The 27885-nt window shown below is 48.3% G+C and overlaps 1 protein-coding gene across 2 annotated transcripts in view; it reads left to right on the top strand.

The window, feature by feature from the left end:
* Positions 1-27885, top strand: part of SLC23A2 (solute carrier family 23 member 2) — a 128513-nt gene that overhangs the window by 79530 nt on the left and 21098 nt on the right. For both annotated transcript variants that reach the window (XM_077263036.1, XM_077263037.1), the window contains exons 5-7: positions 17904-18061; positions 19257-19345; positions 27766-27833. In XM_077263036.1, coding sequence (XP_077119151.1) covers positions 17904-18061; positions 19257-19345; positions 27766-27833 — 315 coding nt within the window. The remainder of the gene's footprint in view (positions 1-17903; positions 18062-19256; positions 19346-27765; positions 27834-27885) is intronic.

The following is a 27885-nucleotide window of genomic DNA, read 5'->3' as shown; positions in this document are numbered from 1 at the left end:
ACAGTGTCTGCAAATTGAGATTCTGGGTTGGCTTTTATCCCGTGTCATATGGCAAGGCTCGTTACAGGGTCAGTACTGTATTGACTGTTAGGATTGCTGCTTCCAATAGGTGGCGCTAGAGTTCTCGTCCTCTCAGAAGAGGCAATTTGCACAATAAAAGGATAAGTGTATAATACTTTATATTAGATTGTGTGCATATATCTTCACGCCTGTGTTGTGCTGTTGGGGGGCTTCGCAGTCATAGCTGATGTGCTCCTGCCCATTTCTTACATATTGTTGGGCCGTGCTAGCTCCCTTTGACCGTTCCACTCTTGTGTAAGGCAGGTTATAATGCGTGCTGGAGTATGTGTGTGTACTGAGCGCTGCTCTGCCGCTGCACTGAACTAGTCTAGCAACTCTCAGATTAAATCATCCTTGGAGCCATTACATCAGGAGAATGAATCCTGACACGACTGACTCCTAAACAAAGCGGGGCGGAGGTCCGTCTCCACGTGGAGCAGCCGGGTCATGCACCTTAAGGAAAAATAAGTCTTGGTGCTGATGGCATCACCTTCACTTTTATTCTGGAGCGTCTATGCTCACCGTGCAGGATATCAGGTTTCCATATGACCTAATATCTGACCTTTCCCTTCCACTTTTCGATCTCCTCTAAAGATGCAATGACAGAATTTGGATAATTCTACATTAAACTTTACCTGGAAATGACTTTGTTTAAATCATTGTTTTAGGTTCTTAAGAAATAAGAAAGTTATTTTGAAACATTTTTAAGAATTCTTGCAGATGTTTAAATTAATATTTTTAAGTCTTGAAAAATTGCAGTTCTCACTGGTCACTGATCCTCCTAATGTCTCTTCGATTCCTGCAGATATCTCTTCAGCAGTCCATCTCCTTACCTTCATAGGCAGGATTACAATGACGGGTGTCAGCAGTCCATCTCCTTATAGGTGGGATTACAATGACGGTGTCAGCAGTCCATCTCCTTATAGGCAGGATTACAATGACTGGTGTCAGCAGTCCATCTCCTTATAGGCAGGATTACAGTGTCGGGTGTCAGCAGTCCATCTCCTTATAGGCAGGATTACAATGACGGGTGTCAGCAGTCCATCTCCTTATAGGTGGGATTACAATGACGGTGTCAGCAGTCCATCTCCTTATAGGCAGGATTACAATGACGGGTGTCAGCAGTCCATCTCCTTATAGGCAGGATTACAATGACTGGTGTCAGCAGTCCATCTCCTTATAGGCAGGATTACAATGACTGGTGTCAGCAGTCCATCTCCTTATAGGCGAAATTATAATGACTGGTGTCAGCAGTCCATCTCCTTATAGGCAGGATTACAATGTTGGGTGTCAGCAGTCCATCTCCTTATAGGCAGGATTACAATGACGGGTGTCAGCAGTCCATATCCTTATAGGCAGGATTACAATGACTGGTGTCAGCAGTCCATCTCCTTATAGGCGAAATTATAATGACTGGTGTCAGCAGTCCATCTCCTTATAGGCAGGATTACAATGTTGGGTGTCAGCAGTCCATATCCTTATAGGCAGGATTACAATGACTGGTGTCAAAAGTCCATCTCCTTATAGGCGAAATTATAATGACTGGTGTCAGCAGTCCATCTCCTTATAGGCAGGATTACAATGTTGGGTGTCAGCAGTCCATCTCCTTATAGGCAGGATTACAATGACGGGTGTCAGCAGTCCATCTCCTTATAGGTGGGATTACAATGACAGGTGTCAGCAGTCCATCTCCTTATAGGCAGGATTACAATGACTGGTGTCAGCAGTCCATCTCCTTATAGGCGAAATTATAATGACTGGTGTCAGCAGTCCATCTCCTTATAGGCAGGATTACAATGTTGGGTGTCAGCAGTCCATCTCCTTATAGGCAGGATTACAATGACTGGTGTCAGCAGTCCATATCCTTATAGGCAGGATTACAATGACTGGTGTCAGCAGTCCATCTCCTTTCCTTCATAGGCAGGATTACAATGACGGGTGTCAGCAGTCCATATCCTTATAGGCAGGATTACAATGACGGGTGTCAGCAGTCCATCTCCTTATAGGCAGGATTACAATGACACGTGTGAGCAGTCCATCTCCTTTCCTTCATAGGCAGGATTACAATGACGGGTGTCAGCAGTCCATCTCCTTTCCTTCATAGGCAGGATTACAATGATGGGTGTCAGCAGTCCATCTCCTTTCCTTCATAGGCAGGATTACAATGACGGGTGTCAGCGGTCCATCTCCTTATAGGCAGGATTACAATGACGGGTGTCAGCAGTCCATCTCCTTACCTTCATAGGCAGGATTACAATGACGGGTGTCAGCAGTCCATCTCCTTATAGGCAGGATTACAATGACGGGTGTCAGCAGTCCATCTCCTTTCCTTCATAGGCAGGATTACAATGACGGGTGTCAGCAATCCATCTCCTTACCTTCATAGGCAGGATTACAATGACGGGTGTCAGCAGTCCATCTCCTTATAGGCCGGATTACAATGACGGGTGTCAGCAGTCCATCTCCTTATAGGCAGGATTACAATGACGGGTGTCAGCAGTCCATCTCCTTATAGGCAGGATTACAATGACGGTGTCAGCAGTCCATCTCCTTATAGGCGGAATTATAATGACGGGTGTCAGCAGTCCATCTCCTTATAGGCAGTATTACAATGACGGGCGTCAGCAGTCCATCTCCTTACCTTCATAGGCAGGATTACAATGACTGGTGTCAGCAGTCCATCTCCTTATAGGCCGGATTACAATGTCGGGTGTCAGCAGTCCATCTCCTTACCTTCATAGGTGGGATTACAATGACTGGTGTCAGCAGTCCATCTCCTTATAGGCCGGATTACAATGTCGGGTGTCAGCAGTCCATCTCCTTACCTTCATAGGTGGGATTACAATGAGGGGTGACAGAGAGAGCCCTTGCAAACTTCTCTGGCGGGGGCTTATCTGTGCTCTGAATTAAAGATTTGGCCATTGGAATTCCAACGTGCTGATCCTTCTCTCCCGAACATCTTTTGGGCGAATAACCCCCATACTCATTGCAGTCTATGACTATATCAGGGGTTCTGTCAACTTTAATATGTAGTCATTGTCGATGAGCGAGCGTGCTTGGATAAGATGTTATCAGAGCATGCTCTTGCGCTGATGGATTATCTCTGGCGTGCTCAAATACTATGTACGAGTCCCCATGCCTGTATGTCTCGCAGCTGTTCGCCAGCCTCAACACTTGCAACGTGACAAACAAGCAATCTGTTAAACAGCCTCGAGACATGCAGCCGCCGCGATTCATTGTATTCGAGCTCGCCAAAGAATCCTGTATTAGCACACAAGTATGCTCGGATAACACCTCCTCCCGAGTATGCTCACTCATCGCTAGTAATCTTTCCCCCCCCCCTTTCTTTTTTTTAGAAGTCTGTAGTACACATGCAAGTATATTTCTCAAATATCCTATTGGAGAAATCTGCTTTCCCCCACACCCTTTCCTGGACTGACCATTTATTCTCTGACTGCTCACGGACATCTGCTGCGCTTTACGTCATGCGCGGTGCGCCTCCAAAAGTGGTAGGCGAACTCCCAGCTTCAGAGATGCAATGACGCTGCCACGTAGAGCCGCGTACATGTGTGGGATTTGCAGGGTACTGGTGATGGCGTCACTTGCAAATCATGTTATCATGCCCCTAGCTGCGTGATAACAACCGGAGCAGCCTGACTAGTCTCGGGAACTAACGGCCCACCCACATGTCAAAGGCTTGATTAGCATAACAAACACCATGCTTATAATTCCTTTTTTTAAGCATGGACTAACAGTATGCAGGGCTGGCTAGGCACAGAATTTAGTAATACATATACGGATGCTGCTGGCTTGGAGGGCATGGGGGACATGACAGTTTCCTTTTAAAGAGACACAGCTCACCTTCTCCCCCTCACTGCTCCGTGACCTCCTTACAGGTCATAGAACGTGCTCACACTATCCTTATCCCACAGAAGTTAATGAAAATCTCTAGCCTCTTGACTCCTACGATCCATGTGACTGCTGTAAACGCGCGTTGCCGATTTTTAATTGTTATGAAAATGGTTTTAATGCAGTCATTATCCGTGACTAAGTGCGCACTAAAATCCGCTTTATAGTTTGCATGTTAGTCTGTTTTTAATGAGGTTTTTAGGCTGGTTTCTCGGTATAACTTTTACACTGTGTTGCACAAAAATTAATACACAGAATACTGATGAGTAGTGTTGAGCGATACCTTCCGATATCGGAAAGTATCGGTATCGGAAAGTATCGTCCGATACCGTCAAAGTATCGGATCTAATCCGATACCGATACCCGATCCCAATGCAAGTCAATGGGACGAAAATATCGGAATTAAAATAAACCCTTTATAAACTTGTAGGTTAATTCTACATGAAGGAAAACAACTAAGAATAATGTAGGATGTATTGGGGGACGTGGCGGAGACATTAAAGGCACAGAGGTTTAGCCCAAACAAATAGAATAGCAGGTTTTTTTGTTTTTTTTTATGACGTTCGGTGTTAGAAAGATTTTGACTATGTTATTTATTTATTTTTTTTCAGATATTGATGTTTCACTACTTCCACGTCCTTCACCTTCTTTTTTACTTCTCCCACACTTTCTTCTTCATTATCCTCATCATCAGCTTCTTTGACATCAACTATCTTCACCTTATTCATCTTCTTCTTCTTCTACCTATTTTTTTTTTTTTTTTTTTACATTGTTCATATTCTTATTATTTTACTATTATCTTTTTCATATTCAACTTCTTCATCATATTCTTATTTGTGACAGGCATTCCCGTAGTTGTTATCTATAAAAGTTTGAAGATTACACCTTCCGTTCTGCCTGTCACAAAAGAGTTACATTTGTCCGCGTTCAGTTTGGCCTGCAGCATCAGGCTTTATCCAGGGGCACCACGAGGAGGAACGGACTCACCCCCATACACTGCTTAGTCTTCTTCTGCTTATAATTTAGATAATATCTTTTGCTCTGATATTTAGTCTTATGCTTAATGTTCTTCTGCTCTTTGTTCTGCAGCCTCTTGTTCTTCTGCTTCTCGGTCTCCCATGTCGTCGTCTCCAGGGTCGTCGTCTCCAGGGTCGTCGTCTCCGGGGTCGTCGTCATCGGGGTGGTCTTCAGGGTCATCGTCTCCAGGGTCGTCGTCATCACGGTGGTTGTCGTCTCTGGTGTCGTCGTCATCTTAGGGGTGGTCTTCCGGGTCATCGTGTTTAGTCTCTTGAACTTGGAAATGTAGCAGAAGGTACAAGAAGGCTGAGAAAATGCCGAGAAACAGCTGATGGAACTGGAACTCGGATGGCTACCCGAAGGTCCAAGAGCCAATGGAACTACCGAGGACCAGCTGACGTTACTGGAACCCGGTTACTAAGCAGGAGGTACCCGTGCCTGAAAGCACTACCAAGGACCACCTGACGTTGGTGGAACTCGGATACCCAGAGGGAGGCACCTAAGCCAAAGGCTCTGCCCGGAACCAGCTGACGGTACTGGAACCAGGATGGGGAGCAGAAGGTACAAGAGCAAAAGACACTGCCGAGAACCAGCTGACGGTGCTGGAACCCGGATGGGTAGCCGAAGGTCCAAGAGCCAATGGAACTACCGAGGACCAGCTGACGTTACTGGAACCCGGTTACTAAGCAGGAGGTACCCGTGCCTGAAAGCACTACCAAGGACCACCTGACGTTGGTGGAACTCGGATACCCAGAAGGAGGCACCTAAGCCAAAGGCTCTGCCCGGAACCAGCTGACGGTGCTGGAACCGGGATGGGGACCTATTCAAGCTTGTCTTCCTAGATCCCCAACTAGCAGTGTTGGAGCAAAGGGTCAGCAGGAGGAGGAGAGGGAGCAGAGTGTAGGCCGAAGCCTGCACTGGCGGCAGCTTTGGGTCTGTTGTGTCTGCGTGGCAGTTGCAGGACACGTTGCCGGCTACACAGCAGGGGAACAGCTGGCGGTGCTGAACCCCACTGACACATTGGCGAGGTGTTTGGCTCTGTGCAGCCAGCACATCTGGGCCCCAACTGGCGGTGTTAGAGCCCAGGGTCAGCAGGAGGAGGAGAGGGAGCAGAGTGTAGGCCGAAGCCTAATTGAACCAATTTCAAAGGTAACCTTAAACCCCCCCTCAGGTGTTCCAAACTAGAAGAGCCACAGCTTATGCAGCAGTAGTGCTGCACAAGTCAAAGGTTGCTCTTTTAATTTTTCTCCTTGCACACGCCGAATGAAACACGTATAACATTTAGCCCTTTATACAGTCAAACTGTGTTGGAGGCGCGAGTTCCCTTCGTAATGAGACGCAGCACAGATGTCAAGAATCCCACCTTGGTGCTGGGCGCAGCCTCCTGAGCGTTATTTGCTGTACAGGAGTCTGCGCTGTCGTGTTATCCCTTGGCCTAGCGCTGTTAGCGCTGCCCATCCTCTGACATCATTTAATGTCGGCCGGTGCGGTTCGCGATGACCATGAATCCCAGCCCCCCAGTGTCTTAACATTGTTAAAACACTGCGGGGCTGGGATTCATGGCCTGGCGCAGTACATATGTTCGCCTCTCGCTTGGGTTCTTACACCCGCTTCAGACTATGCGGCGTCAGCTGATCCCTTATCGCATGCCACGGCCATGAAGCCGCACAGTCCGAAGAAGGCGGAAGGAGATGAGGGACAGGCGAAGAAATGCACCGTTCATGCCCATCAATCACACCCTCGCAGTCCCAATAAATAAGACACCGAGGGGCGTTGTGTGGGTCAGGGCGGCCGCAGAGGCGCAGGCAGCCAAACAATGATGCCAGAAGACGGGCAGCGCTACCAAGGGGGTTGCAGCGTGTCATTACAAAGGAAAGTCACACCTCCGGGACGGTTAAATGGTCACACAGAGGACACATTTTAGACGTGTTTTCAGTTCCACATGTGCCAGGAGAATACGTTTATGAGCCACCTTGCACACGTGCAGCATTACTGCTGTACAAGGTGGCTGGAAAACACACAAACACCTGGGGGTGGGGCGACAGGATCCCTTCAATTTCAGTTCTTGTGTCTGCGTGGCTTTTGCAGGACACGATGCCGGCTACACAGCAGGGGAACAGCTGGCGGTGCTGAACCCCACTGACACATTGGCTGGTGTTTTTCTCTGTGCAGCTAGCAGTACCGGGCCCCAACTGGCGGTGTTAGAGCCCAGGGTCAGCAGGAGGAGAGGGAGCAGAGTGTAGGCCGAAGCCTGCACTGGCGGCAGCTTTGGGTCTGCGTGGCTGTTGCAGGACACGTTGCCGGCTACACAGCAGGGGAACAGCTGGCGGTGCTGAACCCCACTGACACATTGGCTGGTGTTTTTCTCTGTGCAGCTAGCAGTACCGGGCCCCAACTGGCGGTGTTAGAGCCCAGGCTCTGCAGGGGGAGCAGAGTGTAGGCCGAAGCCTAATTGAACCAATTTTAAAGGTAACCTTTAACCCCCCCTCAGGTGTTACAAACTAGAAGAGCCACGCCTTATGCAGCAGTAGTGCTGCACAAGTCAAAGGTTGCTCTTTCAATTTTTCTCCTTGCACACGCTGAAAGGGACACGTATAACATTTAGGCCCTTACACAGTCAAACTGATTTTGAGGCGTGAGTTCCCTTCGTAAAGAGACGCAGTACAGCTGGCAAAAATGCCACCTTGGTGCTTGGCGCGGCCTCCTGAGCATCGTTATTTGTTGCACAGGAGTCTGCGCTGTCGTGTTATCCCTTGGCCTTGCGCTGTTAGCGCTGCCTATCCTCTGACATCATGTAATGTCGGCCGTTGCGGTTTGCGATGACCATGAATCCCAGCCCCCCAGTGTCTTAACATTGTTAAAACACTGCGGGGCTGGGATTCATGGCCTGGCGCAGTACATATGTTCGCCTCTCGCTTGGGTTCTTACACCCGCTTCAGACTATGCGGCGTCAGCTGATCCCTTATCGCATGCCACGGCCATGAAGCCGCACAGTCCGAAGAAGGCGGAAGGAGATGAGGGACAGGCGAAGAAATGCACCGTTCATGCCCATCAATCACACCCTCGCAGTACAAATAAATAAGACACCGAGGGGCGTTGTGTGGGGCAAGGCGGCCGCAGGGGCGCAGGCAGCCAAACAATGATGCCAGAAGACCGGCAGCGCTACCAAGGAGCTTGTTGCGTGTCAATACAAAGGAAAATCACACCTGAGGGACGTTTTAATGGTCACAGAGGACACATTTTAGACGTGTTCAGTTCCACATGTGCGAGGAGAATAAGTTTCTGAGCCACCTTGCACACATGCAGCATTACTGTCGTACAAGGTGGCTGTAAAATGTAGAAACACCTGGGGGAGGGGGGACAGGTTTCCTTCAATTTCAGTTCTTGTGTCTGCGTGGCTGTTGCAGGACACGTTGCTGGCTGCACAGCAGGGGAACAGCTGGCGGTGCTGAACCCCACTGACACATTGGCTGGCGGTGTTGGAGCCCAGGGTCAGCAGGAGGAGGAGAGGGAGCAGAGTGTAGGCCGAAGCCTGCACTGGAGCAAGTTGAAAGGGAACCTTTAACCCCCCCCCCCCCCCCCAGGCGTTTGTAGCTGAAAGAGCCATCGTGTACAGCACTAATGCTGGAAAAGGTAAACTTAGCTCTTTTAATTATGGTCCTTGCACATGCTGAACCTAACACTTATGAAAAGTGTCCCCTCCTACCGTGATACCGTCCGGTTGGTGGAACTTTCCTTTGTGATGTGACGCAGCACAGCCGTCATTCTTACCCCCTTGGCGCCGTGCGCCGCCTCCTCAGCGTTGTTTGAATCAGTCCCGGAGCCTGCGCTGTTAGGTTAGCCCTTGGCCATGCACACATTTTGCGCTGCCCGTCTTCTGACATCATTTGGTGTCAGGCTGGCTGAGCCTGTGCGGCCGCGCTGGACGAGATCCCGCCTCGCAGTGTCGTCTAATGTAATCCCAACGCGGGCCTAGGGTTCCGTGGCCATGCGCAGTGCATATCCTCACCTCTCACTCCCCTCCCTACGGCTTCTTCAGACTGTGCGGTGTCATGGCCGTGGCATGCTATTAGGGATCAGCTGACAACGCACAGTCTGAAGAAGCCGTAGGGAGATGAGTGAGAGGTGGAGGTTCAGATATGCACTGCGCATGTCCATGGATCTCAGGCCCCCAGTGGGATTAAATCAGAAGACACTACGAGGCGGGATCTCGTCCAGCGCGGCCGCACAGGCTCAGCCAGCCTGACACCAAATGATGTCAGAAGACGGGCAGCGCAAAATGTGTGCATGGCCAAGGGCTAACCTAACAGCGCAGGCTCCGGGACTGATTCAAACAACGCTGAGGAGGCGGCGCACGGCGCCAAGGGGGTAAGAATGACGGCTGTGCTGCGTCACATCACAAAGGAAAGTTCCACCAACCGGACGGTATCACGGTAGGAGGGGACACTTTTCATAAGTGTTAGGTTCAGCATGTGCAAGGAGCACCACGAAAAGAGGCACTTTTTCCCTTTGCATCATTACTGCTGCACAAGGTGGCTCCTTCAGTAACAAACGCCTGGGGGGGGGGGGGACAGGTTCCCTTAAATTTAACTTGTTGTGCCTGCGTGGCGGTCGCAGTACACGTTGCCGTATGCACAGCAGGGGAACAGCTGGCGGTGCTGAACCCCACTAACACATTGGCGAGGTGTTTGGCTCTGTGCGGACAGCACTTCTGGACAGCAACTAGCGGTGTTGGAGCCCAGGGACAGGAGGGGGAGGTGGAGGAGATAGGAGGGATTGCCACACACACAGCAGGGGAACAGCTGACGTTACTGAACCCCAATAACAGAGGAGGGACTGTCGGGACTGTGCGTACAGCACTACCAGGCAACAACTAGCGGTGTTGGAGCCCAGGGACAGGAGGGGGAGGTGGAGGAGATAGGAGGGATTGCCACACACACAGCAGGGGAACAGCTGACGTTACTGAACCCCAATAACAGAGGAGGGACTGTCGGGACTGTGCGTACAGCACTACCAGGCAACAACTAGCGGTGTTGGAGCCCAGGGACAGGAGGGGGAGGTGGAGGAGATAGGAGGGATTGCCACACACACAGCTGGGGAACAGCTGACGTTACTGAACCCCAATAACAGAGGAGGGACTGTCGGGACTGTGCGTACAGCACTACCAGGCAACAACTAGCAGTGTTGGAGCCCAGGGACAGGATGGGGAGGTGGAGGAGATAGGAGGGATTGCCACACACACAGCTGGGGAACAGCTGACGTTACTGAACCCCAATAACAGAGGAGGGACTGTCGGGACTGTGCGTACAGCACTACCAGGCAACAACTAGCGGTGTTGGAGCCCAGGGACAGCAGGAGAAGCAGAGGAACACAATGTAGGCCGAAGCCTGATTGGAGAAAGTCGAAAGGGAACCTTTAACCCCCCCCCCCCCCCCCCCCCAAGGCGTTTGTAGCTGAAAGAGCCAGCTTGTGCAGCAAAAAAGATGCAAAAGGAAAAGGTGGCTCTTTTCATGATGCTCCTTGCAAACACAGAACTAAACACTTATAAAATGTGTCCCCTGAAACCGTGAGACCGTCCCGGAGGTGGGACTTTCCTTCATAATATGACGCAGCACAGCTGTCATTCCTACCTCCTTGGCGCCGTTCCCCGGCTCCTCAGCGTTGTTTGATTCCGTCCCGGAGCATGCGCTGTTATGTTATCCCTTGGCCAGGCACACTTAGCGCTGCCCATCTTCTGACATCATTTGGTGTCAGGCTGGCTGCGCCTGTGCGGCCGCGCTCGCCGAGAGGCCGCCTCGCAGTGTCGTCTAATGTAATCCCACCGCGGGCCTGGGATCCGTGGCCATGCGCAGTGCATATCCTCACCTCTCACTCCCCTCCCTACGGCTTCTTAAGACTGTGCGGTGTCACGGCCGTGGCATGCTATTAGGGACCAGCTGACACCGCACAGTCTGAAGAAGCCGTAGGGAGATGAGTGAGAGGTGGAGGTTCAGATATGCACTGCGCATGTCCATGGATCTCAGGCGCCCAGTGGGATTAAATCAGAAGACACTGCGAGGCGGGCTCTCGGCCAGCGCGGCCGCACAGGCGCAGCCATCCTGACACCAAATGATGTCAGAAGATGGGCAGCGCTAAGTGTGCCTGGCCAAGGGATAACATAACAGCGCAGGCTCCGGGACGGAATCAAACAACGCTGAGGAGCCGTGGCACGGCGCCAAGGGGGTAGGAATGACGGCTGTGCTGCGTCATATTACGAAGGAAAGTCCCACCTCCGGGACGGTTTTACGGTATCAGTGGACACATTTTATAAGTGTTAAGTTCTGCGTGTGCAAGGAGCTAAACAAAAATAGCTACCTTTTCCTTCTGCAGCAATACTGCTGCACAAGGTGGCTCTTTCAGTAACAAACGCCTTGGGGGGGGAGGGGGACAGGTTCCCTTACATTTCAGTTGTTGTGTCAGCGTGGCGGTCGCAGGACACATTGCCGGCTACACAGCTGGGGATCAGCTGACGTTACTGAAACCCAATAACACTGGGTCGTATGTTTTGACTGTGCAGACGGCACTTCTGAGCCTCAACTGGCGGTGTTGGAGCCCAGGAATTTACGTTCAGGTGGTAGAAAGATGAACACAACAGGAGACCTGGATACTGTAGACAGTCACCTAATTATTTAATCAGGAAGAGGAGTGGCAAATTCCTGCGAGATCCAGGCCTTGTTCATTTTCAGGAAAGTAAGCCGGTCAACGTTATCGGAGAATAGTCGCATGCGACGGTCAGTTAGTACACCACCTGCAGCACTAAAGACACGTTCCGATAATACACTGGCCGCAGGGCAAGACAGCACCTCCAATGCATACTGGCTTAGCTCTGGCCATGTATCCAGCTTTGAGACCCAAAACTTGAAAGGGGAAGAGCCGTCTGGGAGTACAGCAAGAGGGCAAGACATGTAGTCTGTCACCATCTGACGGAACGGTTGCCTCCTGCTGACTGGAGCCGTCTGTGATGGTGTAGACTTTTGTGGCGGGGACAGAAAACTGTGCCACAGTTGGGCCATACTGGTCTTGCCTTGGGCAGAGGCACTGCTTCTGCTCCCTCTTTGTGCAGAGCCTCCACCACTGCCTGGATGCACTGAGCTGCTTTGGAATGCACTAGCAGCACTTCTCTCAGTTGGAATGGAGAAGATGATGGAATTCACCAGTGTGTCTTGGTACTCCCGCATTTTTCGCTCCCGATTCAACGGTGTGATGAGGCTTTCTACGTTGTCCCGGTAGCGAGGATCGAGGAGGGTGAACACCCAATAATCAGACATGTTGAGAATGTGGGCGATGCGGCGGTCGTTTCTCAGGCACTGCAGCATGTAATCCACCATGTGCTGCAGACTGCCAACTGCCCAAGAAACGCTGTCCCCTGCTGGAGGCGTGATCTCTGCCCGCTCGTCATCACCCCACCCTCGCTGTACACACTGAGTACTGGACAATTCGGTAACTCCCTCCTCTGGACGGACGTCTTCCTCCTCCATTGACTCCTCCTCATCCTACTCACAAACTGTCCCCTGCCTACGCGTTTGTGAGGAACCACGTGGCGCTGACTGTCCAGAAGATGATGGAAATGCTGAATCCTCATCCTCCACCTCTTCCACAACATCATCTCTTAGCGCTTGCAGTGATTTTTCAAGCAGGCAGATAAGGGGGACAGTCATGCTGACTAGTGCATCATCTGCACTCGCCATCCGCGTGGAATAATCAAAGGGACGCAAAACCTGGCAGACGTCATTCATAGTGGCCCACTCTGTGGTTGTGAAGTCTGTACGGCGCTGAGTGCGACTTCTTTGCGCCTGAAGCAGCTGGTACTCCATTACAGCTTGCTGCTGCTCACACAACCGCTCCAACATATGTAACGTGGAATTCCACCTGGTAGGTAGGTCACATATGATGCGATGTTCCGGCAGGCGGTGTCGGCGCTGCAGAGCCGCAATGCGCGCTTTTGCCGTGCTGGAACGCCGCAAGTGAGCACACTCTAGGCGGACCTTGTGCAGCAGTGCATCAAGATCCGGATAGTCCCTCAAGAAACTCTGCACGACCAAATTGAGCACATGTGCCAGACATGGGATGTGAGTGAGGTTGCCGAGGCCCAGAGCTGCCACCAGATTTCGGCCATTATCACACACTACCATGCCTGGCTGGAAATTCGCTGGCACAAACCACACATCGCTCTCCTGCTTGATGGCATTCCAGAGCTCCTGCGCTGTGTGGCTTCGATTCCCCAAATAAATTAATTTCAAGACGGCCTGTTGACGTTTGGCCACGGCTGTGCTCATGTCGGTCGTAACAGGTAAACGTTCATCACGGGTCCATGTGGAGGTGGACTGTGACGGCTCCTGCAGCGATGATTCTGAGGAACTGGTGTAAGAGGAGGAGTCAATGCGTACAGAATGGATTCCTGCAATCAATGGGCAGTGAGGGAAAGGTATCGCCCCTGTCCATGTTGACTGGTCCACGCATCGGTGGTGAGGTGGACCTTGCTACTGACGGCGTTCAGTAGCGCGTGTTTTATGTGTCCCTCCATATGCTTGTGCAGGGCAGGGACGGCTTGCCTGCTGAAGTAAAAGCGGCTGGGCACATTGTACTGTGGGACTGCCAATGACATCAAGTCACGGAAGCTGTCAGTCTCCACCAGCCTGAATGACAGCATTTCCAGTGACAGAAGTTTGGCAATGCCTGCAGTCAGAGCCTGTGCTCGTGGGTGGTTTGACGAGAAAGGCCGCCTTTTCTCCCATGCCTGTACTACCGATGGCTGTAGACTGGGCTGGGAGTGTGTGGATGACTGGGAAAGTGGTGCTGCGGGTGGAATTACAGCGGGTCTCTGGACAACAGGGCCAGAGGTTCTTCCACGGCGATCCTGGGAGGAAGCCGAACCAGCTGCGTGTGAGCTGGAGGAAGAGGCAACACGAGCTGAAGAGGTGGTAGCTGCCGCTGTTGGTTGGCCTAGCTCTTCAGTGTGTTTTTCTAACTCCGCCGGGTGCCTGGTGCGCACATGTTTCCACATGTTGGAGGTATTGAGGTTGCTGACATTTTTCCCTCTTTTGACTTTGTGATGACACACCTTGCATTTGACATAGCAAATGTCATCTGCAACTGTGTCAAAAAAGGACCAGGCACTGCAAGTCTTGGGAGCGCCCTTTTTGGCTTTTGGAAGAGACATGCTCCTAACGGGTGCCAAAGCGGAGGCTGCAGGATCCGCAGTCTTCCCCCTCCCTCTCCCTCTTTGGGCCGTACGGGGAATCTCTTCCTCAGAGCTGCTCCCACCACCTTCCTGTCCCTCACGCCAAGATGGGTCAAGGACCTCATCATCTACACTACCCTCTGCCCCCCACTGCTCCTCCTGGGTAGTCTCAGCAGCAGAGCACGCACCAGTAAGTGGCACCTGAGTGTCATCATCAGCTGATGCGACCTGCGATGTGGTGAACGGAGCCACTGGCCCACCCGCCTCTTCAGAGGAAGAGCGAAAAAGCTGTTGGGCATCACTGCACCCTGCCTCTTCTTCCATTTCTCCAATGCTGCTTGGCTGGCCCCCTGTTTCCAAGCCAAGAGATTCAGAGAACAGAAGTAGAGACGGCTCCTGTCCTGGGCTCTCTGTCTGCCTGGGCAATTTGGCAGGTGGTGAAGAGACAGATGGCTGCTCTCCAGTGCTCTGTGTCTGAGAGGATGTGGCACTAATTGAAGTTGATGCATTAGCTGCCATCCATCCGACAACGGCTTCAATTTGTTTTTCACGCAGCAGCGGTGTATGGCGCTCTGCGACAAAGCTGCGCATGAATTACTGTTCCCTGGTGAAAGTGGGTGCTGATGAGTCACCGGTGCCCGCAGCAGGCACAGAATCCCCACGTCCCCTCCCTGCTCCACGCCCACGTGCCTTACTCACTGCCTTCTTCATCTTGGTTGACTGATAAAGATAAGCAGAAAAGTACGGAAAAACGGATTTGTGTGCTTATTCCTGAACAACTCCTCCTAACAGGTATAAGAAACACTAATTTTCTAAAGTGTGGACTAGACTTTAATATGAGCTAATGTGGCCTAAACAAATGTAAAGTGGTGTCACTGGTGTGTTTGGTGAACTTTATTATTTATTTATTTTTTGGGGGCTGAACTGACAACAGATAGAGCTGCAGTCACACGGAGACCGTGCAGACAGCCGTAAACGGCGCTGCAAGGCCCAAAAACCCTCCTCTACGTTATCCTATGTAGTGTTTTTCCACAAGTTAGCTGGAGACGGGTGGAAATACACTAATAGGAATTTTTTGAAAAAAAAAAAAAAAAGCAGACTACACTACTTAAAACAAAATGAAAATTGATTTTGCGGTATGACGCAGTGAAGAACCCTGAGCTGGAGACAACCAAGCTATGGCTGCTCACAGACTACAGGGCGAGCTGCAGTCACACGGAGACCGTGCAGACAGCCGTAAACGGCGCTGCAAGGCCCAAAAACCCTCCTCTACGTTATCCTATGTAGTGTTTTTCCACAAATTAGCTGGAGACCGGTGGAAAGACACTAATAGGAATTTTTTGAAAAAAAAACAGCAGACTACACTACTTGGAAAAAAAAAAAAAAAAGAACAGTATGAGGCAATGAACCACCCTCCCTGAACTGAATGCAACCAGCTATGGATGGCCTATGTGGCTGCACTCAGACTAGAGAGTGGGCTGCACTCACACACACACACACACACACACACACACAGACCTTGCAGATCGCTGTGAAAACAGCGCTACAAGGCAAAAGCAAGGTGAATAGTAGGTGAACACAGCGGTTGCTAAATTAGCCTTTGGAAAGCACAAAGAAGCAAATCGCTATCTCTAAACTGTCCCTCAGTCAGCAAACAGCGTCCTGTCACTAACTGAATTCACAGCAGAGTGATCGCAAAATGGCGCCAGCGACTTTTAAACTGCATCATGACATCATTTCAGCAGCCAATCACAGCCATGCCAGTAGTTTCATGCCCTCCATGCTGAACAGGATGTGCCCACACTTGGAATCATTCTCATTGGATGAATTTGTGCAGTTTGAATCTGTGAACTTCCGATTCCGGTATCCGATACGCGGCAAGTATCGGAATCCCGGTATCGGAATTCCGATACCGCAAGTATCGGCCGATACCCGATACTTGCGGTATCGGAATGCTCAACACTACTGATGAGCAATACAAGGATAAAAGTTAGATTACTAATCCAGATTAAGGGGATTTTAAAGGGTTATTCCCATCTTCCTAAATGGGTACGGTCGGTTAGTTCTTGTAAAAACCAGCCATTTTGGCTATGACTGCTTTATTGAAACATTCGGGTGGTTTTGAGATGGTAATACTTTTCTGCTGGTTTCTTTGGAAACCAGCCACCTCTGTTAGAGAGCAAGCATTGGGCAGAGCATACAAGCTCTTTTCTATTGAGCTTGTAAGCACTATCTTCAAGCTGATAGTGTTAATATCTCAGGAATGGCTGCAGATGTTAGTAAACAGTGAATTGCAAAAGTGCTTGTTTTTGCAAGCAGTCCAATCATATCCATCAAATAAGATGAGCATAAGCCGGTAATGGATATGCCATAAATACATATGAGGAATCTGAAACTAAATAAAGGAGAGCTGAGGGGTAGTTGTGTGAATTGTGAAATCTCAATTCACGGCGTCTTGTGTGTGACTTGGCTGGTGTTCCTCACATCGGGGGTGTAGAAGCCGTGTCCTCGGGTCACGTTGTGTAAAGTGCACGGTGCATGATGCAATACGATCACTCCGACGCCACGCCTGTACTATTGGTGCTCATATCAGTACAGCAGTTGGCGAGGTCTCAGATCTGCATGATCAATGACAGGTGAACTGGATTTTTTTTATGCTTTTCTTGGCAATCCTTCAGTGTAATCTTAAGGGTTTGGCAACTTTCTGCTCCTATTTCAGAAATGCCATCCTCTGATGTCGGCTGGAGTTGGGAACACTAAAGCGATTTCAGCTTCACTCTGTGCCCCCAGTGGAGCTTCCTCTGTGCCCCCAGCGGAGCTTCCTCTGTGCCCCCAGCGGAGCTTCCTCTGTGCCCCCAGCGGAGCTTCCTCTGTGCCCCCAGCGGAGCTTCCTCTGTGCCCCCAGCGGAGCTTCCTCTGTGCCCCCAGCGGAGCTTCCTCTGTGCCCCCAGCGGAGCTTCCTCTGTGCCCCCAGCGGAGCTTCCTCTGTGCATGGAAGCCAACAGCAGCGTGTATAGCTCCCCCTGATGGCCACAACTGCACCCTCTGCTCCGGCAGAGGTGCAAGAGCAGAAGATTTTTTGTCTTGCCTCTACGCGAGTGCAGTATCCATAGCCATCCTGTGGAGCCATGGACGGCTTGTATCTGCACCTGCTCATTAGATGACTTGGCTGCTGCCATTTTGTATAGCTATGGCCTCCATGGTTAGGATGGGCACACAATAAGGCTTCACCGTTTGGGATTGAATCAGTTTAGCGGTCCTTATGCCATCACACGCCAGTATATGGCAGTTCTGAGATTTGAGCGCCAAGTGGTAAACTCCTTTTTAGATCTGTCATGTGGACTTGGCTCATAAAAGAGCTTTATATGGCTGAGCGCGAAAACAAAGGGTGTCATGAGACCCCATCCTGTGATATTAGGGACTCTGTGCCCGCAGCTTTCGGTGAGACCGCATTTTATGATCTCCCATGATCTGCTATCCCTTTCTTAGCCGGGAGTGTCCTACACACAGCCATAGTACCAGCCCATACGTATTCTGCGCTGTATAACCCTAGATGTTCGGCCTTATGTTTGTCACATTTCTCTTGCCCTTGTGTGTATGTAACATACTTTGTTCCTTGTTTCTCTTTCTCTTTTTGAAAAAAAAAAAAGGATCTGGATTGTGTGACCCTCTTACCGTCTGTACCTCTTTTCCACAGCACTACTTGACTTGCTTCAGTGGGACGGTGGCGGTCCCCTTCCTGCTTGCAGAAGCCATGTGCGTTGGCTTTGACCAGTGGGCTACCAGCCAACTAATTGGGACCATTTTCTTCTGTGTAGGAATCACTACTCTGCTTCAGACAACGTTTGGGTGCAGGTAAGGCGCGTAACGGTGACACACTTGTTTTTCGATTAGAGAACATCAATGCGGAAACTTGTGGAGGTGCCAGTCCAGGAAGAGGGGTCTTCTGTCCGTCTCATCCTGTGCTGTATTTGGCTATTGCCGTCAGTCCCCGTGACTAGGAATAGAGCAGTGGCCTCCACTCCGTCCTGCCAGGGTATTTCATAGCTTTGTTCTCAGTGAGGACCCCCGCAATCAGCAGTCATTCACCTGTGTATTGGTGACCACCAAACTGGACACACATTCCCCCCTAATTCCTCCTGTAATGTACGTCCCATCACTAATGACCAGACAAATACATGGGACGGCTCGGTCACTAGAAGACCTGCACCTGCACGGCCATTAGTCACAGCACATGCACAGTCTACATGAACTCCGCACACAGGCTATGTGATACGGGGGCGCGATTCACAGCACCTGCACCATGTGTGACCCACCGCTGGGACACACTAATTGTAATAACCGCAATGCTTTGTGGGAAATGTAGTTTGGAGCCCGAGTGCCCAGTCCGGAAGTGGCACGTGCCAAGTACAGAAGATTGATAGAAGTAGAACATCTTTATTGCATCTGTGATGTAGATTTACTATCTGTGCTGACCTCTTTAATGCTTGATTTAGATAAAAATGGTATCCAGCAGTGTTGATCATGGTGCCACCAGGGGTATCCACCATTGCCGCTATGGTGCCAGAAGAGAAACCATAGGTTTTTGTCTCTGCTCTACTGATGGAGGTCGAAAGAATGCTCCAAGATAGGAAGTAGACTTGATGCGGTTTTATCAACACGTTTCTATGATTTCAGACTTCATCAGAGTATAACCGAAGTCAGTATGTGGATAAATCCTGATGAAGAAGCCTGAAATCTTAGAAACGCATTGTAATAAACCTGCGTCAAGTCTACTTCCTATCTTGGACCATTCTTTCATATCTCCATCAGCAGCACAGACGTCCACCTGTTGTCCCACTTCTGGCATTTCATCGGTTTTGTAACCTGTGGGCCGGCAGCAGCGGCCATATTTTCAGCTTGATCCTTGCTGTGATACACGGCTTTACCAGGTGAGCAATTCCCTGTCATCTTTTTCCTACGTATTAAGCGATGGTGCCATGCATCTGTCTAATTGTCACTACATCTGTAGAAGTTGCGGCTGCGTCCATGATCTGTGTTTTCTCTGCAGGTTACCCTTGTTCCAGGCAAGTGCATTTGCGTTCCTTGCTCCGGCCCGTGCCATCCTATCCCTTGAGAAGTGGAAATGTAATACTACAGGTAAATAGCCAACTGGTCTGAGCCTTGTGATATTGAGACTCCCTGTCACACCCTATTGCTGTCTTTTTGTTTTTTGGACGGGCACCCGGCTAGGAGAGCAGAGCTCTGGGAAGAACTGGCGTGAGACTCTCCTGGGATTATTTTCCTTGCTGGCAGCTCGTTAATCCGTTTCTGCCCAGGGAGCGGGGGGCACCTTTTGTGAAGAGAAGAATGTATATAATCTGACACTGGAGCCTTTGGGCTTAACCCGATGAGGAAAGAAATTAAGCCGAAATTGTACTGAAAACCATAAAGTCAGGGAAGGCAAAAGTGTAAGAGCTGGAGGTCACGTTCTCAGGAAGCCTTAGCTGATCGTGGAGGGTCTCGGCCTTCATGGTCAGTTGATGCAGGAGGCTGCTGGTCCGTTTAGCTGCAGTGCTGCTATGGTGTGGAAGTGTCCTAGGCAGGTTAAGGTTTACTTCTGGAGAAACTGCCTAGCATCGAAGGGTTGTCCAGCCATGAAATATCAAATGTATAGAATATAAATGATCATGTTTTTCCATTTACATGCAGTTAATAAAAAAAAAAAAAAAGTAAAAAAGTAATGTGCCCGTCCCCCTAATGAGTGCTGGTAGACCCACGTGCTCGGTCACTCACCTCACAGCCGGTTTACTTTATTTTACTCTATAGCAGCAGCTAATAAAAATGGTCTTCTGTTCTGCTTGTCAAGAGAGGAATATAGCGGTGGCATGGCGGTATAGCTGAAATTACTTGTTTTGCAGAAAAGCAAGCATGGATGATAGTTAGCTGTCAGAGGGTGAAGGAGACTAATTCTGTCAAGAGCATATGACTAGCAGCACATGGAAGCAAAAGTAATGATTATTGATACTTTAACCATGGCAAATTACTTAACAGCCTTTCAGGACTCTAACTAAAAAAAAAAAGCGCTTTCCCTATAATGATATATGTACCATGTTCACGTAGACACTAAAAATGCCCCTGAAGACTCTCTTGTTTCGCCCGGACAGCAGTTCGGCTCCATCCGCTGCGTGAACCGTGATCTTGCCATTTACAGTAGCTGGCATCTATTATGCGAGTTTCTACAATGCATTACTTTCTTATATCAGGAAAACAGCAGAATTCTGTAATTAGCCAATAAAATGACATTTAATTACTCTGTGTTACTGTACATGGGGAAAAGGCAAAGTATTCCTGTAGATGCTCTACTTTGTATGTGGACTTAATCTATGGAATATTGTCAAATATTCAATAGCCGAGGACTCTATAATGTAAATATCTCTTGTTTTTTAAACAAGTTTTGAGATTCTCCTCTTACTACATGTTTCTAGGACTCATGCTTTTAATGATCACTAGAACAAAGGAGTAGAAGTGCTGACCTGAGGGTTGCGCTAAGACCAGCTCAAAGGCGCTTTGTATTGAGCTTGTTTCAGTCTCGGAGTAGATCTCTACACCTCAGATCCAGCACCGATGTTTGACTGCAATAAAGATATATCAATATATTAATTGTGAGATCATAAACCATAAAGCAATTAGTATGATAAGCGGTAGAGCTTCCTTTTAAGGTTCATGATTATAGTGTTAGCGGCTCACCTGATGAGTTGTAGTCACTAAGTAGTAGATCAAGCGGAGCAGCAGGGATTAGGGCAATGAAGTGGAGCTGCGAGACGGCACATGGAGCAGTGGGGCTGGCTATGCAGGATGGCGCGTGTCTTAGTGGAGCTTGACGTTCCAGCAGCGCAGAGTGTGCGGATAGCTCCATGGAGCAGCAGAGGAGAGGAGGCAAGCAGGTACTTTGTTGCAGTAGAGTTGAGTCTGTGTATAAAACCTAGAATCTGCAGTGAATAGATTGGCCGGTACCTTGATGCAGTCTGCGAATGGCACTCAAAAACAGCAGAGCTGAGTAGACCATCTGGCCTAAAGATAGATGTGCGGGTGGCACTCACGAGCTGCCAAATTGGATAAACAATCGCGCACCTTGTAGGAGCAAAGCCAGAGGTGTGGATATCACTCACGAGTAGATGGGCGAACCCGAACTTAAAGGTTCGGGGTTCGTACCAGACAGTCGGTGTCCGGTGGTAAACGCCGAACACTGACTTCACCCGTTGCAATGTTCGGAGGTCCGGAAGAAAGAAAGATTTGCCAGTTCAAAAGTTGGGGTTCTCATTGTTTTCAATGGGGTTTGGGTTCAGGTTTGGGTTTGGGTAAAGTTAGGGCACCAGAGGAGAGAAGGTTTTTTCACCAACATAGAAGAGGATTTTTTACTGTTAGGGCAGTGAGAATCTGGAATTCCTTGCCTGAGGAGGTGGTGATGGCGAACTCAGTCGAGGGGTTCAAGAGAGGCCTGGATGTCTTCCTGGAGCAGAACAATATTGTATCTTACAGTTATTAGGTTCTTTAGAAGGACGTAGATCTGGGGATTTATTCTGACTGAATATAGGCTGAACTAGATGGACAAATGTATTTTTTCGGCCTTCCTAACTATGTTACTATGTAACCCGAACTTCCACGGGTCTGCTCATTCCTGCTCACGAGCATAGCAGCGTTCATTTCTATTCTAAATGAATATGGTAACCCGACGTGCATTAGCACAGAGGTAGCCGGCTGTAGGGGGAGGAAGCCAAGGCCGGTCCTTGAGCCGGGACAAGGGAGTAATGGGCACCTCAGAGCTTCTTGGGCACCAATACTCCAATGAGTTATGGTATAGTCAAACTATTGGTTCAGCCATGTTAGTTTTCCCAGAGAACGTCATTGAAATGCTTCTATCCATTGCCCAGGGACAACCTCCAGCGGTGGAGACACGGTTCTGGACTTGGGGAGGGGAAGTAAAGTGTGGTTTGTTTTTCTTACAATGAACTGAGCCGGAAGACAAAAAAGTTTTCTGAAGGGGGAGAAGCCCTTAATGGGCCCCAAGAGGTGAGAGAATTTATTTTATTCCGACCAGAACTTCTAGTTCGGCTTGGCCATAATGTCGCTGCTGTGAATTCCCAGCCAGATGTTTGTCCCTGCAGGGCTGTGGGAAGCACAATGCTGCCGACAGACGAGTTGTTCAGAAGCTGAGTATCAAATAGAGATGAGCGAACCTGAACTGTAAAGTTCGAGGTTCGTACGTGACACATATGTCCGGGGGTGAACTCCGAACACTGACTTCTCCTGGAAGTCCGCTTTAGTGTTACAGGTAAATTGTTCAACAGTTAATAGGCAGAGAGACTCTGCTTCCTTTGGCAGTCCCCTAGCCCTTAATACGACCATTTTACAACATTTCGGGTCCACATTGACTTCTATGGGGTTCAGATACAGTTCTGGTACCCAAACAGAACTTTCGACTAAAGTTCTGGCGAATCTGAGCATCCACAGGTTCGCTCATCCCTATTGTTAAACTTTATTTTTTTTTAACCTCCTAGGGGCCATTAATGCAGTTCAGCAGTGGACCGTGGATTTGTGGGCTGATTATATGCTAGTCAGTATATTTTATGAAATAGATCTAGACTTGATGATTGTGTACTTAGAAATCCATGTCAGAATTGCTTTACTAGCCATGTACTTGGCTGTGAGAGCTCATGAGTCCAAGTGTATGGTCTCCACCCACCCAGCCGGACAGCTGCAGCTTGTACTGAGCAGTGAAAGATCTCAGCAGCAGAAGGGAGGAGGGACACTGAGGAGCTGTCAATCCAGCGACGCTTGTGGAGATGACCAGCCTCAAGTCAAAAAGGTCTATTTAATATATACAGTGGAATGTAAATGTTTGTGCACCGTTCATCAAAATTGCTGTTATTGTGAACAGTTAAGGAAGATGAAATTATCTCTAAAACGGCCAAAGTTAAAGATGACAGATTTCCTTTGTATTTTATGTAAAAAGGAACAATATTTTCATCTTTTACAATTTAAAAATTTACAGACAGGAAAATGGGCTGATACAAGTGTTTGGGCACCCTGCATGGTTAGTACCTAGTAGCACCCCCTTTTTTAAAAGTATCACCAGTTCTAAATTCTTTTTGTAGCCAGACAAGAGTCTTTCAGTTCTTGTTTGAGGGATTTTCATCCATTCTTCCTTGGAAAATTCTTCCAGTTCTGTGATATTCCTGGGTTATCTTGCATGCACTGCTATTTTGAGGTCTATCCACAGGTTTTCAATGATGATCAGGGGACTGTGAGGGCCATTGTAAGACCTTCAGCTTGCTCCTTTTGTGGTAGTGTATTATGGATTTATTATGGGTGTTTAAGGATCATTATCCATTTGTAGAAGCCATTTCAACTTCAGCTTTTTTACGGACTGTTATGTTTGTATCACCAATTTATTGAAATTCCGTTGAATCCATTCTTCCCTCTACCCGTAAAATGTTCTTATATCCTTCTCCTGCTTTGTGGGCATCCACCATTTTCAGGGTAAGTTCACACAGGGAGTTTTTGCTGCGTTTTTTTTATGCTAATTTTCAGCTGCTTTTCACAGTACCAGCAAAGCCTATGAGATTTCAGGAATCTCATGCGCACACACATTGGTATTTTTGTGTGATCAGTATTTTGTGCTTTGCTGCGTTTTTTGGACTTAGAGCATGTCACTTTTAGCGATTTGCTGTGTTTTTTCAGCGTTTTTCACCCATTGACTTGAATGGGTGTTGAAAAAACGCAGCAAAATGCAGGTATAATTATTTGCTGTGTTTTTGCTGCTGAAAATTCAAGGACATTAGCGTGGACAAAGAAAAAAAAAAAAAAAAACTCACCTAAATCTGCGTTTTTGACACAGCTTCTTTCCTGCCAAGAAGATCAGGTTTTGCTGCAGGAAAAAAAAAAAAGCAGCAAAAAAAACACCCTGTGTGAACTTACCCTCAGAGTGCTAGAAGCTGCTTAGAAGAACCCATGGCTGCTGTTTTTTGGCACAAGGTTAGAGGAGGCTAGGTTTTTCTAAAGCTGGGAAATGTATATTACCCGGCCCTTCCTAAGGGTTATGGTTTGTTCACTATCCTAACAGGCTAAGGTCTGAACTGAAACCTTGGTCAGTTATCTGAGAACACAAATCTCCAAGGGTGCCCAAACTTCTCCATCGGACCAATTTCCTTTTTTGTAATTTTTAAAATGTAAAATATGTAAATATACTTTTTGCCTAAAATACAAAGGCAATGTGTCATCTTTAATGTTAGCCCTTTTACAGATCATTAACTGTTCACTATAACAGTAATTTTGACCAGGGGTGCACAAACTTTTTACATGCCACTGCATATACTTTAATGCCGGTCTTTCACCAGATTTTATAATGTAGTCGCCATACAGTTGACTATGGAATGGGCTTGGTAGCAGGAACCTTGTATTACCGCTCGGGGCAAGTAATGGACAATTATGGCCAGAGATTACGTCCGGTCTCTTGGAATCTGCCATATCCTTTCTGGATCAAAGATAAAAGGAAAATATTTGCTTCATGGAAAAAGGTCAAAGATCAGATTAGTTGTAATGAGCCATCCCTGGGAAGCTCTTGAATGGAAATTTCCTGTGGGCACGGGATTTGTGGCACAATAATTATCAGGAGTAAAGTTGTGTTTGTTTTTGTACTCGCCGTTCTGTGACTATAAACTATTGAACAGCTCTTCTTGTAGAATGCGCACGCTTGTAGCTATATGTAGATTATCCTGAGCTGGAATTCTATTCTCCAGTGATCTGTTTTGATTAGAGCAGATCCTACAGGGACCACCATTACTGATTCTTCACCGGTGGTCCGATATATCAGTTAATATTCTTAGTTCTCTCACTGCAGACCGCACAGGTCAGGCGTATTTGACACAATGGAAAATGTTAGTTTTTGGGTTTTGCAATCTCTCTTCGGAGGGCTGTACGGTAACATAGGACATGACTGTATAGTGTAGGTCGCCCCCTGTTGGTGGTTAAGACACATGACAGGAGCTGTTCTTCTGTTCTTGAGGGTTTAGCAAATTTTCATGACATGTCAAACAGGATCTGTCTTCTGTGCCGTATTATATGGCTGTATCCTCTAGTGTGGGGATCTGCTCACAGGAACGGGAGTCCCAATGTCTCTAGTGTGAGTGGAGTGGTAGGGCCGGGCATCACCATGGGGCCCATCACTGCCAGTCCAATACAAGTTCATGGAGCAGTGATTAAGCACAAAGCTGCATTATTTATGGCGGGACCTCGGGATCCACAATCTACATGCATCATCCATCTTTGGGATTATTTTTTTTAACACTCTATTATACTAAATATATAACCTATAGCATTTTAGATATTTAAAATGTGATGCTGTTTGTATATAGATTTATATACATACATACATACATACATACATACATACATACATACATACATACATACATATCTATATTCATTCATTCATTCATTCATTCATTCATACATGCGTACGTACATACGTATTTATTATTTTCAGATTGTGTTTTTTTTTTTTCCCTTCTATTCCCTGTACATAATATTGGAGTAGCCATCTTCTTGCCTGCGTTACCAACCTTTAGGGATTTCCTTTACAGCAGGTGCATGATACCTGTAGTCTGGAGATGATTCATTGACTTCTATGGGAGAAGGTTCTGAGCTGGCGAGTGACCTGTGCAGGAAGGGCTTAGAGGCCAGAGTATAAATTATATATAGCTGGTGGTACAGAAAATAAAAATTAATAATCAACTTAACTGTTTCACATAAACATACAAAACTTGATTTGTACAATTTGTGTAATGACCCATTCCCATTAAACTTATCTAGTATTATTATTTTTTTTTTATCAAGTTACAGGCAGTCTGTCAGGGCAACACGCCGTTATAAAGTGAGCACATCTCCATGTACAGCAGTTTGATCTAAGAATCATTATACTTTTTTTTCCAAGATTTCCGTATGGGCTAGATTTCCAATAAACTTTTACTTAAAAGAAGTTCCTACCCCCAACTGAGAGCAACATGATGTAGGGACAGAGGTCATGATTCCAGTGATGTCGCCTATTGGGCTGCTTGCTACAGTTTCGGTATATCACTGTTTTCTCTGCTGCTGATCTAGCATTTCTCTGACCTCTGAATAACCTCACCTCCACACCATTGGTTGGTAGCTTTCTGCCTATGCACAGTCCACACAGAAAGCTACCAATCAGATTTCTTTTTTTATCAAAACTGCAGGAAGTACAGTACCCCTGAAAGTGACAGGGTAATCAGGGTCTCTGGCTGTACATTATGCTGCTCTCAGATAAGGTGGCCAAAACCTGGTGAAAGATTTCCTTTAGCGCATTGTGCAATTGAGGTGCTTGGTGCATTTGGGTTGGCGCGGTCTCTGCCGCTGTATTGGTGCACTTGGGTTAGCGTGGTCTCTGCCGCTGTATCTGTGCATTTGGGTTGGCGTGGTCATTGCCACTGTAGTGGTGCACTTGGGTCGGTGCGGTCTTTGCCACTGTATTGGTGCACTTGGGTTGGCGTGGTCTTTGCCGCTGTATTGGTGCACTTGGGTTGGCACGGTCTTTGCCGCTGTATCTGTGCACTTGGGTCGGCTCTGTATCTGTGCACTTGGGTTGGCGTGGTCTTTGCCACTGTATCTGTGCACTTGGATCGGCGTGGTCTCTGACACTGTTTTGGTGCACTTGGGTTGGCGTGGTCTTTTTCTCTGTATTGGTGCACTTGGGTTGGCGTGGTCTTTTTCTCTGTATTGGTGCACTTGGGTTGGTGTGGTCTTTGCCACAGTTTTGGTGCACTTGGGTTAGCGTGGTCTTTGCCACTGTATTGGTGCACTTGGGTGGGTGTGGTCTTTGCCACTGTTTTGGTGCACTTGGGTCGGCGCTGTCTCTTCCGCTGTATTGGTGCACTTGGGTTAGCGTGGTCTTTGCCACTGTATTGGTGTACTTGGGTCGGCGTGGTCTTTGCCACTGAATTGGCGCACTTGGGTCGGCGTGGTCTCTGCCACTGTATTGGCGCACTTGCAGGCCTTTCTCCTAGAGCTGGCCTGTGCTGTGCATGGCTGACACCAGGCGGTGTGCTCAGGATTTGGCCTACGTGAATCCAGTGGTGTCCATAAGCTGGCCGGACTGTGTGACAGAAGGTGCTCTGGGACAATAGGCCCCAGTGCACGTAACACATAATTTGGTGGCTTCTTTAAAGGTTTTCCTGAATTGTCCACAGATTTATCAATGAAATATACAATTCCCTTTACGGCAAGCTGCCCTAAATGGAGGTGTACTAACTTAATGTCATTTTGCCCTGACAAGACTCCCTATAAGGCCTTGACTGTACAGGTTTGTTGGTAGATGCAGTAACAGCGGCGTCAGATCCCAGTTTTGTGGGCCTTTTCTGTACGACCATTATTATTTTAGCATGGTGACTGGGGATCGTCCATTACGTGTAACAGTAACCCTTGTAATTCCCAGTATCCAGGTATAAGCAGATATGGCGGTCAGTCCTGTGAGATTTTGATTGGCTCTTTGCTTCTTGTAGATATAAGTTTCACTAATGGAACCGAGACGTTTGACACTGGACACATATGGCAGCCGCGGATACGTGAGGTAACGTGTGTGATGTATTAGTAGGGGAGGGTCCAGCATTAGTCTGAGGTGT

Source organism: Ranitomeya variabilis, chromosome 5 (genome assembly GCF_051348905.1).
Source record: "Ranitomeya variabilis isolate aRanVar5 chromosome 5, aRanVar5.hap1, whole genome shotgun sequence".
Classification (NCBI taxonomy): domain Eukaryota; kingdom Metazoa; phylum Chordata; class Amphibia; order Anura; family Dendrobatidae; genus Ranitomeya; species Ranitomeya variabilis.
This window is presented reverse-complemented; position numbering and strand designations above follow the sequence as displayed.